The 15,356-nt window shown below is 41.9% G+C and overlaps 1 protein-coding gene across 2 annotated transcripts; it reads left to right on the top strand.

Annotated features, from left to right (window-relative positions):
- The first annotated feature begins 181 nt into the window (after nucleotides 1–181).
- LOC120548220 (E3 ubiquitin-protein ligase TRIM8-like) lies at nucleotides 182–9,752 on the top strand. Of its 2 annotated transcripts, none has more exons than XM_039784312.1 (7): nucleotides 182–474; nucleotides 1,164–1,766; nucleotides 6,413–6,508; nucleotides 7,182–7,415; nucleotides 7,654–7,685; nucleotides 8,245–8,360; nucleotides 8,495–9,752. In XM_039784312.1, the coding sequence occupies exons 2-7, from the start codon at nucleotides 1,197–1,199 to the stop codon at nucleotides 9,151–9,153; spliced, it is 1,707 nt and encodes a 568-aa protein (XP_039640246.1). In that variant the 5' UTR covers nucleotides 182–474; nucleotides 1,164–1,196; the 3' UTR covers nucleotides 9,154–9,752. The 2 variants fall into 2 exon arrangements, with proteins under 2 accessions (XP_039640246.1, XP_039640247.1); XM_039784313.1 differs by having other exon boundaries at nucleotides 182–470; nucleotides 8,495–9,153.
- Nucleotides 9,753–15,356: the final 5,604 nt, after the last annotated feature.

Here is a 15,356-nt window from a genome sequence, read left to right as displayed (position 1 = left end):
GGGCCCCGGGGGGCCTCTTTCCCAGCCAGCCAGGACTCGCTTTAGAAACCATGGTGCAAAGGATGCCAGGTCACACAAATGTCTCCTGGTCATTTACAATCTCTCCGGTAGAGTTTGCTGTGGCCGTTCCCTTATGGTTCCCTTGTCTTCCTCCTCTCGGCTCCTCCCCGTCGATGTATCAACTCTGACGGGTCACGTTATCGGAGGGGGGGCAGTCGGTGTGGAAGCACTGAGCTCCCTACCGACGAGTCGCAATCTGCCTGCACTTACCATTAAATATTACTCAGAGTTGACGGGAAAGCGAAACCAGCCGAATAACAGCCGGGACTGTTATAAAATTCCCGACGTTGAGCAGTAGGTCGGACACACGGCTGTAATCTAAACGGAGGAGCTAGATCTCATCGCGGGCTGGATGCGAAGCTCGGCGTTATAGGTGCATCGGAGTCTGCCGACGACATGAAAAATAAATAGTTGGTAACGTTGCTTTTCTTCTATAAGCACGCATCTAATATGTTTCATTGGACTACTATAATGCTTTATTGACAGTAGGACGAGTATCTGTGCGTAAAAATAAAATGTCAGTGTAGCCCAGAGTGACATTTCCAGTGTTATTCTGAAGCAAGTTGTCACTTGCTTTCAAACGCCACAGCTTGTAACGTCCTGTCGTGAATTCCCCAACGAAAATGTACAAGCTAAATGTTATATTGTCATTGTACGTAATGTGAATTGTTTAATTGTGATAACAGTTTGGCATGTGTTGTCGAAGTTTCACTGAGGTTGGACTTTGTAGGACACTTAGTTAATCTGACCTGTTTCTTTTAAGTGGAGTCGTCGCCTGCTAATGCTCTATTTGCTAATTATTGTCCAGTTATGATATAGGCCTATAATTCTTCATACGCATTTACCTCAAAATAATTTTTCTACCCGTGGGTTTGCATGGCCCACACCTTTCTATTCCATTTTAGACAAGATATATATATATATATATTATATATATATATATATATATATATATATATATATATATATATATGTATAAGTGTAAAGTAGAAATACGATGTGGTAGGCTTAATTTTCACAATTTTTTTATTTCTTTATAGAGCGCCCTGCAGAAAACAGTATTCCATGTTTAGAAATTCATTTTCAGTTTGTTCTCTTTTTAGTCCCACAGCATCAGTTTGGATCCAGCTGACGTCATGGATGAAAGTTGGAAAAACTGCTTTGAAGAGGAGCTTCTGTGTCCCATTTGCCTGAATGTCTTTGATGAACCCATTCAGCTGCCATGCAAGCACAACTTCTGCAAGGGTTGCATCTCTGAGGCTTGGGCCAAAGACAACGCTGCGGTCCGCTGTCCCGAATGCAACCATGACTACGAGCAGAAACCCACGCTGGAGAAGAACTTTAAGCTTGCCAACATAGTGAAGCGGTTTAACGCATTGAACACTGACAAAGTCCCTGCTGTGCTGCACTGTGTCCTCTGCAGACGAGGCCCCCCTCTGCCTGTGCGGAAGGTCTGTCTGCGCTGTAAGGAGCCCTGCTGCCAAACTCATATCCAGACACACCTACAGCAGCCATGTGCAGCCCCGGGACACCTGTTAGTTGATGCTGAGGAGTTGAGCGCTTGGACCTGTCCCAGTCATGAGGAGTACAGGCTTCTCCACTGTGAGGAAGAGCAGGTGGCTCTGTGTCCGTTCTGCTGCATCTCTCACTGCACTAACCAAAGACACACAGTCTGCGATGTGGATACGCAACGCATACAAATGCAGGTACATAAATCGCTCCCACGCATACACTATAGTACTCCCTTACTTACCCATTCACTTGAAACTATCAGCTGACAGTAAGGTGACTGTCAAAAGATTTGATAGATGCACTTTCTTCGATGGATTCTTCTTTGAATTTCAAGGAAGCCGCAATTTCTTTCAGTCCGTCGGTCTATAAAGGCCTTCTCTCTTTGCCTCTTCCTTTTAATCTTATCTGACGTAATAGGACTGGACAGGTGAAAGCCACCCCTCGGGCTAGATGATAGCACACACACGCACACACATCTAGGCATATGTCCCAAACAGCTTTTAACCTTGATCACACCGCCCATTCTACACTGCCACGCCTTCACATTAGCCACCCTTTGCCCTCGGGTAAGTGCTGTGATGCAATCTGCATCCACCGGAAACGATGACCCCTGTCCAGTGGGGGTTGATCCACATGTAGTTTGTTTATGTTAGCTCCCCTGATCAGTTTTCAGGATTTGTTTAGGAGGAAATGAACACTGGCAAGGCTGCAGAGGCTGATAAACGAATTGAAATACTGTTTTCATGAGAAGGAAATGTGGTGATTTGTGAAAATGTTCGCAAGCCGGCAAGTTTATAACTTTGCTTTTTAACCATTCACCACCGGGAGTTGGACATTTTCAGGGAGAAAAAAAGGTTAGAAAAGAGGAAAATAGATTCTACAGTGTGTGTTTGTGTGTTAATCTAACTAACAGTAGGTAAATAATGAACAGTCTTGGTAGGGTTAACCTCTGGATGAATAGAAGAATGGGTTTTGCACAAGGCCAGGGTTTCATGGCTGTGTCCACTTCTGTATTTTCCTTAGTTCTATAGATTATTTCATTTTTCTCTCTTCTCACAAGTCTAATGTTAGTGGCAAGGTGTAAAAAAACAACCACCCACACGGCCTCATACACATTTCTTCCCTGTTTAATCCTGCGGCGCATCTGCCGCGTTGCTTTCTTTTAGATACGTTTGGTGATCGCATTATTCCAGTTGGGAAAGTTACAGACGCATTTCTTTCCAGTGTGTGGATCACAAAGTTCTAAATCGGTTGTCTTGAGTCTTTAGTGCAAACTGTTGCTCTGGGTCAGAGCTATTATAGGGACAAAAGATGTCTGTTCAGCCCTTTCTACAGCTGCTCTCTACGCACACACACATGCACACATGCATACACCCACCCATCTTTCTGTTCTTTCACAACTGTATGTCTGCAGGGTAAATGGAGTTATCCACGAATCAGAGTTCCTGGCTCTTCTCAGATTAACACTGTCCATGTTTGAGCCTTCAGACGCAGAGTGCACTCTAATACTGATAAATGTGGCAATAGCCAAAAGTTAGGCTTCTTGTATGCTGGTTCATTTCTTAAAGTAATTTGAGGCCGAGTAGCTTCTCTTCATTTCTTACTTAGAGGTTGTTCTCCTTGACAGAGCTGTAGTCTATTTTGGTAAAAAGGATTTTAAATTCCCTTGGCAGCACTCTTGTTACTTTTGGGATAAACAAAAAGGGAAAAACCAATGTAGCTATGTTCATATCTTTGGTTTTCTTTGGCTCTCAAAGGAGACTTTTACAGTAACTTTTTGCAGGCTTGCTGGTAATTTCAAGACGAGAAAGGAAGAGTAATATAATAGTTATGTCGTCCCTGGGACAGGCGGAGGAGGAGTCCTCCCACACAGCCTCACCTTGGTTTTCTCAGGCACCTCAGCAGGAAACCATTGCTCATGGAAGCTCTGCAGTTTGCAGTTTCTTGTATCTGAGCTGAAGTGAGTCAGTTCCCCAGAATGCTGAGGGCAGTCCATTGACATCAGAAGTAGGGAATAGTTGTCAGTTGATTGTGAAAGAGACTCTCTGTTCATTGAGCCTGAGGCTCCTCATTTAAACATGAGCTTCCTGGCAACCCGCGGGTGTCTGGATGCCTAAATAGGACAGTGGGGAAAGTGATCATTGTTGGATTTAATCTTGATAAAGGTAGGCTTTCACGCTGCTACAGAGAGATCAGCAAGCAGACAGTTCCCTCCCGTCCCCTTATGCTATTTCAAGCACACAAGACAAAAAGGGGATTGGAGAAAACATGGCGAAATGAGGAAGGCAGTTGTTGAGCAGAAGCATCTAGTCACAGTGAAGCTGTTGCCATTACGTGAACCCAAGTCACATAGCAAGCAGTTCATACACTGTTTACGAAAGCAAACATCCCAACAAAGTGTTCATTCCTGTTTTTGTCAAAACAACAGTCGCACAGAAGGTATGAGATACCAATGCAGGTGTGCTGTATGAAAAGTATTGTGCACGCAGTTGTATACATGAAAAACTGGATGAAACAAGAAACAGCCAAGTAACTAGGTGCCACGTGAGTTTGTAGGTCAGAGTCAGGTGTTATGGGTTGTTTGAAGAGGACTGTTGAGCTAAAACTGCCTGTATAAGCAATATACAGTATAGTGTGGAGATGTGCTATGAGTGCGTGACACATGATTAAGGACCACACACTTTTCAACATGAATACTGCCAGTTTCATGTGAAAAAATGACACCCCTTCAATGCTGACTGTTGGAACTGCAACATGCAGCATGCATGATCTTATTATTGAAAATGCAATGTTGTAAGCTGCTCTGATCAATGTTTTTGTAGGAACAATAGATTAAATGACTCAGTGTCATCTGAGAGGGGTCTCGGTAGCGATTGGGACTTTGGTTTTATGGCCTAATGGCAACTTTACTGATTTGGTTCACCCTCACCGCTCTCATCAGCAATGTTTCCAGCCACAGCAAGCAGCTAAAACAGCTTTGATAAAACCAATGTACACTTCCTGCCCAGCACTAAATAGCAGACTGACAAAGGTAGCGATTAGCTAACATTAAAGTTAGCTAACAGATAGAGGCTGTGTCTGAAATCACTCCCTTATTCACTTATTCACTACTCCCTTTAATAGACACACATGCATTGCATTGTGGGATTGTTAGCAGAAAGTAGTGAAAACAATACTTTTGTCTTTTTGGATTTTCTTAGGACACTATATGGTGGAGAAATTCACACACTCAGAAGTTGGACAATCAGTCAGAGACTAGCTAACATTGAGGAGCATTTAGCTGCTCAGAAGCCAGATAGGAGTTGGTGGAGACCTTAACAGTGCTAATAGGTGAATGATTAGTGGACATATATTTGTTGGGTGTCCAGAGACATGAAGCCAAATGAATTTGAATGTTGGTCCTAGTCTGCTGGATGTGAAATTAGGCTACTGTTTACATTCACCAACAACTGTATATGGTGATAGTATGCCAATGTGTTTACAGGTTGTTCCGCTGTCCCTAAGTAGCCCAAAATGTCACTTTAAATTCTGCTTTTGTTTATTATGTGGTATTTCCCTTGTTAGTGCATCTTTTGACAATAGTCAAAGGCCATGTCATGATCCAAGTTATCTTAAACGTGAACTCAAAGTGACAAACATTTCCCTGGTGAAAATTGTCAGCACTTCACTAAAAGGACGGTTTAAAGAATATACAAACAAGCAAAAGCGGGTGTAGTATTATGAATTGGCTGGCATTTAACGTCATTTCTTTGCTGTTTTGTTTTAGAAACTGATGGACTGTTGAAAGTGCTCACTGTGGTATAGTATAGTTGCGAGCCAGTTGTTGTACATAAGACTCCATGAGTGTTGTAAGCAGCTGAAGAGGCCTGTTGCTGTGATACCACAACGTAGCTGCCCTAAAACTCGCTCGCTAGAGACCACAGGAATGTCCTCATTCTCCGTATCTCTCTTTTTTGATTCAAACTTTCCCTCTGTTGGTTTCACTCATTCTCACTTTCTTTTTGTCCGTTCTTGGCATGTGCAAGCAGAGCCCAATAGCACTTTTCCTCTCGTTCTCTTTCTCCCATGCACACTCATGCGGAGGGAGAGCGCAGACCCCAGCATTATGCACACAGACATGACAATCTGTCAGTGACACAGAGGCCAATGCAAACAATGGGAGTGATGCATGTGGCAAAATGAGAACGCAGAGAGGGGTAGTGACACACCCCCGCTTTTTGCTCCCTCACATACACATCAGCTTTCACATATAAATACATACACACTGCTTTGTTGCCATGACAGCAGGGTTTCTTTTATTTGGGCATGGTGCCTTTCCCATGTAGATACAGTTCATTAAAAAGTGTACCTGCCCTCCCCTGTTCCTAGTTAGCTGTCAATATGTCACTGTAGATGGATTTCCATCTCCTGCAGTAAATGGAGCAGGATTATGTTTTCTTCTGTGCTCTTTTTACTGGCCTTTGGCTCTTTTTGCACTCTGATTCAGCCAACAGAGGACGTAGGCTGGTCCCAACAATGGACTTCACTTGATGTTGTCACCCTGACAAACTTAGAAGCAATCAGAGATGGACAATTGTGTTTTCCTATGCTGGTGCTTTCCTCATTGATAAATGCATGTGGTTGCTGCAGGCAGCTGTTGTTTCCTCTGTCAAATCTGGATTGTGGATCGGGAGGTTGTCTTAGTTACTCATGAATAGCAGCCAGGTTTGCTGAGGTCACAGCAGAGGTCTGAGTTTTATGAAAGAGTTTGTATGTATGTTTGTTTTCTTCTTTTTTTTAAAAATGTATCCTGTTGGGGATAATCTGTCAAACACATCTCTTGTATGTCATGTCTCCACAGGCCATGCTAATGAGGCAGCAAGGCAGACTGGATGGTCGTGTTCAGAACATCGATGAGCAGCTCACCAAGCTGGAGTCAGACAAGACGCTGATGAAGGTACAGTACGACACGCACATTTTATGTACCTAGACAGAGACACTAGTCTAAACATTATCAGTACTTGCCCCCTTGGATCTTTGTCGTCATGTGGGTTTTGTGTTATTACTTGGTCCACATGCTGCTGTAATGAAATGACTACTTTGTTCACTGTTGTAAATGAAAAGGAAAATGTAATTTATCTCTAGCTTTAAATGGCTGGTGCATTAGGGTGGGAAATGCAAATTTGCAAATGAATTTCCTCCTTCAAAAAGTATTGATTCCCTGAACTTTAACCTACAGTAAATGAACACATCTATTTATTAATATGTATTGGATTCTAGGTCTTTACTTGTTTTCTGCTGAATGGTGTTAATAATAATTAATGTAGTAAAGATGCTTATGATAAAAAAAAATTGCAGAAATAATTGGTAACAAGGCAAAGTTCTGTTAAAATTGGCACTCCAGTAATTCAATATTGCACCTTCAAAAGTGATGACCTTTTAGTAATTTCTTCTCAGACATGACAAAAGCCTCCTCTTAACCCACCAAAGACATTATACAACTATTTTCAGTCATACTCTGCATTGCTAGTAAATTAATTTTTACATATAAAAGAGGTGCCCATATTGTGTGTGTGTGTGTTGTGTGTATGTGTAAATTGACTTGTCTCCAACCTGTCCTTTCTTCACAGGATGCAGTGTCTGAACTGAAGGAGCGTGTGAGAGCTCAGTATCAGAGGATGCACGCGCTGCTAGAAGCGAACCAGGCTGAAACCCTGCAGATGCTGGAGAGCTCCTACACCATGTATGTGAGGAAAAACTCCCAGCAGGTTTTGCAGCTCAACGAGAAGCGCCAGGAAGCAGAAAAACTCCTGAGCTCAGTACAAATGTTCTTCAAAAGAGCAGACGGCATTAACTTCATGAAGGTACAAATGCATTCACATCTGTATACAGCCACACAAACGCACATAATCCACACACCTGCTGAAAATGTTTTACAGTATTTGCATCAACATTGTCGCACACAAACCTCATTTGCACGAACGTTGATGCCAGACCACAGCAGGCTCATTGTCTATGTATTCTTCTGTTCTCCTCATGGTAGCTGTTAGCGAGATGTTCAAAGGCAGAAGGTGGATTTGATCTTCTTCTTGTCTTTTTCAGAACACAAAACCTTACCAGCTGCTAATGGACCGGTAAGCATTTCTACGCCTGTTTTCACTTTCCTGGGACGTGATTGTGTTTAGTATTTATCAAATGTTAGACAATCAGGGTGAGGATGTACATAGAAGTGCATAACAACTTTATCAATATTGTAGTCCCTTAATATGCCGAAGTGGTTCATTTCTTTGAAATAAACCAGTGATGCTTTTATGCACACTTGTTTTGGGGCACTGACCACTATCCTGCTGTAATCAAATATTGTTTTCTCAACCGCAATTTATTTTTCATGTACCTGTGCAAATTTGGAGGACTCTATCAAATACAGAAGATATAGGCAATCAACCATACTTAATTTTTTTTTATCTCATTTTTAATATTCACATAATCCTACTCAAAATGTGTATGCATAAAGGAGAGATGTATACTTCACTGTTGCATGTAAGGTATACGTCACCAGCAACGTAGGTTTCCAGTCTTTGTGTCAAGTAAAGTGCAAGTCTCAAGGTGGAGAATGCATGTCAAGCAAGGGTGCAAATGGCTTATTAAATCTGGTCCACAGTATTTTATGTGTCGCTTTTTTTTTTTTTATAGGTCAAACTCGCACATGAGTAGTGCTATCCCTCCATTCAGAGTGGGCCAGCTCAACTCTAATCATTTGCTATCTGAACTTTCAACAAGAGAAAAGAACATGCGAAAAATTCTGGAAGGTAAGAAAACATTGCAAGTAGGAGTAAATAAAGATGAGGGAAAAGTGTATTTTAGGATATTTAACATCAATCTCTGGGATATAGTATGGTCAGAATTAACTAGTATCTCTTTCTGCCACACCACTACTTCTCAGAACCGTTCAATGAGGCGCCTATTCTTGAGATTGTCCAGTCTCACAGCAGCTCTGCTGGCTCCCACATGGGGACTGCTTCAGGACTACAGAAGAGGAAATATGGCATGGCTTTTCTGGAGAGTAACACAGCAAACTCCACCTCCCACGATCCTCCACCGTTGCTGTACAGCAGCAAAAAACCCTTCCTGGCTGATCAGAGCCATCGTGCTTCATCCATCTATTCCTCTGAAGGCCTCTCCCAGAATCCTCACGATGGCCCCGGCCATAGCCGACTCCTTGACACTGCAGCCCATCACATGGTGGGTCTAGGGTCCAGCTCTAGCCACCACTCAGGGACCATATTCCCCTCCTCCCATTTCTCCAGTGGAGGTGCCTCGCAACAAGCCATGTACGAAGGGAGGAAAGTACTGATGTGCACTCTGAATAACTGCTGCTGCTCCAGGGCCCCCGCTGCTCGTGCCCGGCCTCCGTATCCAGCATCGGACTCCTTCCCCTCCATGACCTCTCAGGAGTTTCCCCCACATGCCACGCTACCTGCAAGCCAACCACTGCAGCATTTTCCCATGAGGGGACTGATGGAAGCCTCCCAGGCAGCCAGGCACCCTGACTTCTACGGCCTGTACGGCCAGTCTTCAACCAAGCATTATGGGACCAAGTAATATACCAGAATCAGCATTTGTTCCGTTTTTATGAAATCAGAATTTCCATGTTTGCTTTTTGTTCCTTTCCATTTTGGTTCAGTTTGTGTCTGCAACACGCCTTCATGATAATGTCATTTACTTGACCCCATTTTGGGAACCCCCTGCCCTGTTAATGTTGTTATCCTGTTTACTTCCTAAATCACAGTGACAGTAATAATGTTCTAATTTTCAAAACGGAGTTAGTATTTTTATTTATTTTCTGTTTCAATTTGACTGGAAGTGCTAATGTGAATAATGTAGTCTTAAATCCATTCAAGCGGTGAACTAAAGAAACAACATATCTTTCATCACGGGTCCTGACATAGGACACCAGAGACTTCAGTGCCTAAAAAGACTGTTAACATGCTCTTATTGTACTTGCAAGTTCCTAGCTCTTGATTATTTCCTGTTTGTGGCTGAAAGCATGCAGGGAGCCTCTCCATGCACTCCAAAGTCCATGTGGCTTTAAAAACACACTGGACTCCAAATGCTTGTCAGGTTTTTCATGAATTTTTATACAAGATTATGAATAAACCAAAATCAGTGGAAAATATTGAATAAACAAGCATATTAATTTACCTTTTGTCGTAATTTAAGCATTTTAAGTATACACTTTTATGTAATTTTGTGGGCTTTTATCCATGCTTATAGTGTAAACTGTATGGTATTTTTTGTACTGAGAAACATAGTTTGGTTTGTTTAGGTTAAGAGGTTTTACAGTTTAACTCGCTGGGTTACAGTTGAAATGTCAGAACTGTAAAAAAAAAAAAAAGTATAGTTTAACCACAAAAAAAGAAGCAAAGCCATTATTGCAGTGCATCCCACCCTGCAATTCACCCACAATCTATTCATAGGCTCAAAGGGTTGTAAATGGAAAAAAACACTGGATGACCACATGTTTAAGATCTACCGCATTCAGAGGAATCGTAGAACACGGTGGAGGAGGTTTGGACAATGATTTGTTACAGACCAGGCCACAGCAGGCCCATTATCTGCCAATTTAGGACAGTTCACTTCCTTGTCAACATCCTGGTCTCTGGCAAAATCTCGGTCTCATCCCTCTTTGTCTCATTATTGGAGCTCATTGTCAAGTTAGGTCAGAGAACAGGAATAACTGATGAGCAGCACCTCCCTCCCCTCAGCTCTCTCTCTTCATCTCCCGACTCTCTCGAGGTATCATTTGCCGGGGCTCGACACATAGGAGGAGGAGGATTTGAGCGGCAGATGATATAAGCGCAGAGTTTTAATGAGAGCTGGGACAGCATAGTCATCTACTTATCTGTCACTCATACTCCTTTATCAACCCCAGCTAGACTGTGAGCTGAGGGGCGGGGTGGACGGCTTAGAGGAAGGAGAGGAGAAAAAAGGGAGGAATGTTAGAGAGGGGGGAAATACAGAGCAAGTGAGGCACATCACTTATTTATAGGTTATAAAATGTTCTGTCTTCCTGTTTCATTCTCCTTTTTTTTTATTCAAGAGAGTGAATACATTTCTTAAATTTACCAAATAACCAGGCCCCTTTTAGCAGCGAACACATACGGCAGAGTAGGAGAAGGAGGAGCTGAGGTTTAGTTACAGTGTGGCATGATTCTGACTGTGTGTGTGTGTGTGTGTGTGTGTGTGTGTGTGTGTGTGTGTGTGTGTGTGTGTGTGTGTGTGTGTGTGTGTGTGTGTGAGAGTGTGTGTGTAAGCCTATTAGCATTCCCCTTGAGCACCGTTCCTTCTGTGTTATTAATAAAACATACAGTAGATATCCTGAAGGAGGCCAAACCATTAATTGAATCCATATAAATAATTTCATCTGTAGCTGCTGTTTATATCAACGTTGCCATTTTAAACTGTAAAATCATCAAAAGTTTGGGATTTAAATGTTAAACGCTTGAATTCTGTCTTATTTTATACAATTATATACAAAATTTAACAATATTTGGAATGTCTATTACAGATCATTACATAGTAATTCACCAACATTTGTATTAGCACAAGCTTGGAAAAAAAGGTGTGCAGCTTTGTGTGTTTGGTTTGTGCCACCTTGTGTGCAGGCTTAGTGTGAGTCTATTCTTGTGTGTGTGTGTGTGTGTGTGGTGTGTGTGTGTGTGTGTGTGTGTTTGTGCGTGCGGCACAATGAGGTTGCATATAGAGTAAAGGGTGATGTACTTGACAGCTGTGCTCTGTTGTGGCAGGTGTGTTGGAGCTGTATGTATATGAGTACAACACGCCCCTGCCTGCAACAGGACATGAGCCTGTAGTGTGTGTGTGTGTGTGTGTGTATGTGTGTGTTTTCAATGCATGGGGAACTGTCAGCTGTTGTGCAGCTGTTTGTGTACTTTAGTCAATGGCTAGATCTAGTTTTTACAGTGGACACTCTCTGAGTCTTTCACATACACATTTTCTTGCCCAGAATTTATTATATTCTCAGGGTATATTTACGTTTGCTTAAATATTGATACTGTAACAGATGTTTGCATCCTGAGATGTCAGTAATGGCTCTGTAACATTCACATCGCAGCCACAGATCCACTTCTGCTTAAGGGAGATATCTTAAAAATGTTGGTGTCAGTCCCTTAGAATGGGCTTTGTAGATTTACCATTTTTGCGCTGATAAATGCTTCATCAAAGAATAACTCCTGGAATCTACTGAACATCACAGACTGCTATATAGCAGCTGAGGGTGGGGTTTTCCTCTGTAACTCAGGCCTTTGATGAATAATATTGACATTGTCCCAATACATTTGCACAGCTTGCATAACTGTCCCGTCGGTTCAGGGGTAGATGTGAGAAGTGACTGACATGGCAGCCTTAAGTATCATAGGATGTGGAATAAACAAGTGGCCGTTAGTGCTGTTAGTCTGGGCACACAGATTCTCAGCAGTCCTTCCAGTAACACTGACAGGAACATGGACATGTACAGCATTATGCATACAGAGTGGCAATTCATCAACCATGCAGAATGCTAACCTTCATCTGATAAGGCCTTTGAAATCAGTGCCAAAGCTCCAATCCAGGATAACAGTGTACACACACACACACACACACACATACACACACACACACACACACACACACACACACACACACACACACACACACACACACACACACACACACACACACACACACACACACACAGTGCAAAAGCATCAAAGAAAAAGATCCATGGCCAATGTTTATTGATCTCCAGGTCTATTTTTGCCAGTGGAAATCATCAGTCTTCTGTCGAGTTTCAGCTGAAGGGAAACAATAAAACAATGTACTGTATATAAGTGAAATAAGCACAGACAGGAAGGGTGTGTGCAGAGTAACTGTACCAGTTTGTATATATGAATATGGTAGGCGTTTTAGACTCCCTCTGTAGAGAACAGCTGTATGCAGTTATTGTGTGAGAATACAGTGGCGTGCCTCAGATGTTGCCATAGTAACTTTGGACCACACTGGAGTGACACATGCAAGTGTCAGGTGGAAACTAATAAAATATCTTTAATGAAGTACTGCACTTAGCTTTATGATTATTATTATTATTGTTATTATTATTGCAGCTGCATACTTTTATTCCACAACATTTTTTTCTCTAAAAGGCTGTAGTAAAAATTATTAGTATAGAGTTATTGCATCCTAAATTAAACCTTAATTTTATGAACTTTTGTCCATAAGATATATGAACAGTTTGTTGGACAATTGAGGAATTGTGTGTGTGTGTGTATGTGTGTGTGTGTGTGTGTGTGTGTGTGTGTGTGTGCGCGTGTGTGCGTGTGTGAGAGGGAGATCTTATGGTCTGGTCATGATGATGTGTCGATGACGAGCTAGCAAACAGGAAGTTGTTTCTGCCAGGTATTTAGCAAACAAACAACTTCTCAGATGAACATACGTACTTTGAAGTGGCACTTTTTAAAAGTAAAAAAAAAAAAACGCTAAAAATCCCCCGGTAACTGTCTCTCGGGTTCAATGTAGCGACATTGACAGTGATGTTACTTTCCAAAATCATCTTAATTCCAACATTTGAATGCGAATTGACACTTGAATGAACTAAATGTAGCCTACAACATATGCACGTTTTTTTCTTTACGTATGCTAATGTTTTTACACACTACTCGTCACATACATTAGTCAGAAATACTCTATCCGTATGTCTATTTGTTACCTAGTTCTCCCTATAGTGGCCTTGACATTGAGGCTCTCTATCAGAGTACATTTACTAGTGCAGACTGAAACCCTTATTCAGTATCACAGAGTGTTGAACTGTCCTACTGCCTTATACCACCTGGCCCAGATCACCAGACAGGCAGACAGCTGCAGGTGGACAGACGACAGGCCCCTGGCAACCATGGCACATATCTGGATGGATTCACTCAGTCGGCATGAAGAGGACATGTTTGGAACTGTGATATGCTGTTAATGATATCATGTTTATATATGTGGTGTGTGTGTGTGTGTTTAGAGCGGGCAGTATAACACTGAAGAGCAGCTGTCCCCTGAGAAACAGTCTTCTTCTTCTGCTTTTCTTTTTATTGGCGGTTGGCAATCCATGACTCTTTCTTCCACTGGTGAACTATTGAACACAGAACCTCCAAACTCAGCAGGGTCGAGAATTGCAATCCACTGGGTTTTGTTACCGTAATAAATACTGCTATTCTTCAGGACAGTACGTGTAGCGTTCTGGTTTGGGTGAACCAGTCTTTCATCACCCTGGTCAACTACGCCAACCGCAATGCTGCATCATCTTATTTCTCATCACATGCCAACAGCTATTTGATGAGAGTGGTGTAAAGAATTCGTGACTCAGCATCAGCAGTATGTATGATGATGAAACTACTTCTGGCAAAGATGAAGTTGGATTATTTTGTACTTAATTGCTCTCACTGTACTTCATGGTACTTTCCAATCATCAACCATTTGTATTAAAAATCAGTAATCCATGTAGACTATAGTATGCTGATCTATAATACTTCCACAGATCAGCAGTTCTAAGCCCTCTCTTAATGTACTGAACCTTAATGAGGCCAACCTTTTACCAGATAAATTTTTTTTTATTTGTCTGCACCCATTCTCACCATATGGTTGATGGATAGACTTGTATTATATTTCACAAGCTGTTTAGAGAGTTGTGACATTTTCTGCTCATTTGAAGCTGTAAAAAGGTCATGTCCTCGCTGTCATTTGGACAGTTTAACTGTATAATTAAATTCATAATTTCAGGTTTAACATAAAAATATGGAAGAACAGATGAACTATGTGACATAGGCAAGGCAAGGCAGCTTTATTTATATAACACATTTCGGCAACAGCAAAGTGCTTTACATAAAACATGAAAGAGCAGTTACAAAAAACAATTAAAAACAATTTAAAAGACAAGAATACATTTTACACCGCAGTATAAGAATTTAAAGAACTGAGAGATAAAATACGTGAATAAAGAACAGTTAAAACAGTTAAAGCATAGGAGCATATAATTCAAAGAATAGACAAGTAAAGCTATGTTTCTAGTGCACATATAAAAAAAAAGGACTCACATTTAAAGGAAACGAGTGTCAGCAAAAGGAAAGAACTGCTAACACTGTCCCCCAAATGTCAGTGGAGTTTGACATGAAGGTAAGTTCAAGTTTGACGAATAGGGGGAACTCTTCCCACGAGACATTTGATCTGGCAGTGAGTGATGAATCATTTTCAGTAACATTTCTTTCAGCATGCTTCACTGTGTTAACCAGCAGACTGTTGTTGCCTGTGCTACAGACACAAAGCCTGCCCTGGACGCAGCTTTAACCTCTACATCGAAGGTTAAGGACGTTAACGCACCACACAGACGCTGCACCATAAAACCCTTATGCCCAATAAAAGCGGTATAAAGGTTCACAAAACTCCCACTCAGCGTATACCGAGTTGGACGTGGTTTATGAGTCAGAAAATAAGAAGCAGCAGCGCCTGCTCCGAGCCAAGGTGACATGAGGGTTACTCATCTTGTTGCTTCCCTTCGCTCCCCACCTTACCCTAATAATAAATCATCTATCTAAGCTTCCTCTGATTAAAGCATCCCTACCCTCCTCCTCCTCCTTAATCCTGTCTCCTTGTTAGCTGAATGCTGCCATCAAGGACATCACACAGGTGGTCATTTCTCATGTTACCATGGCCGCAAATGGCATGACTTATTTGTTGGGACAAAACTTGTCTAATGGACATCTACTGCTCAG

This window comes from Perca fluviatilis, chromosome 19, assembly GCF_010015445.1.
Source record: "Perca fluviatilis chromosome 19, GENO_Pfluv_1.0, whole genome shotgun sequence".
Classification (NCBI taxonomy): domain Eukaryota; kingdom Metazoa; phylum Chordata; class Actinopteri; order Perciformes; family Percidae; genus Perca; species Perca fluviatilis.
Note: the sequence above shows the minus strand (reverse complement) of the source record. Positions and strands in the feature narration are given on the sequence as shown.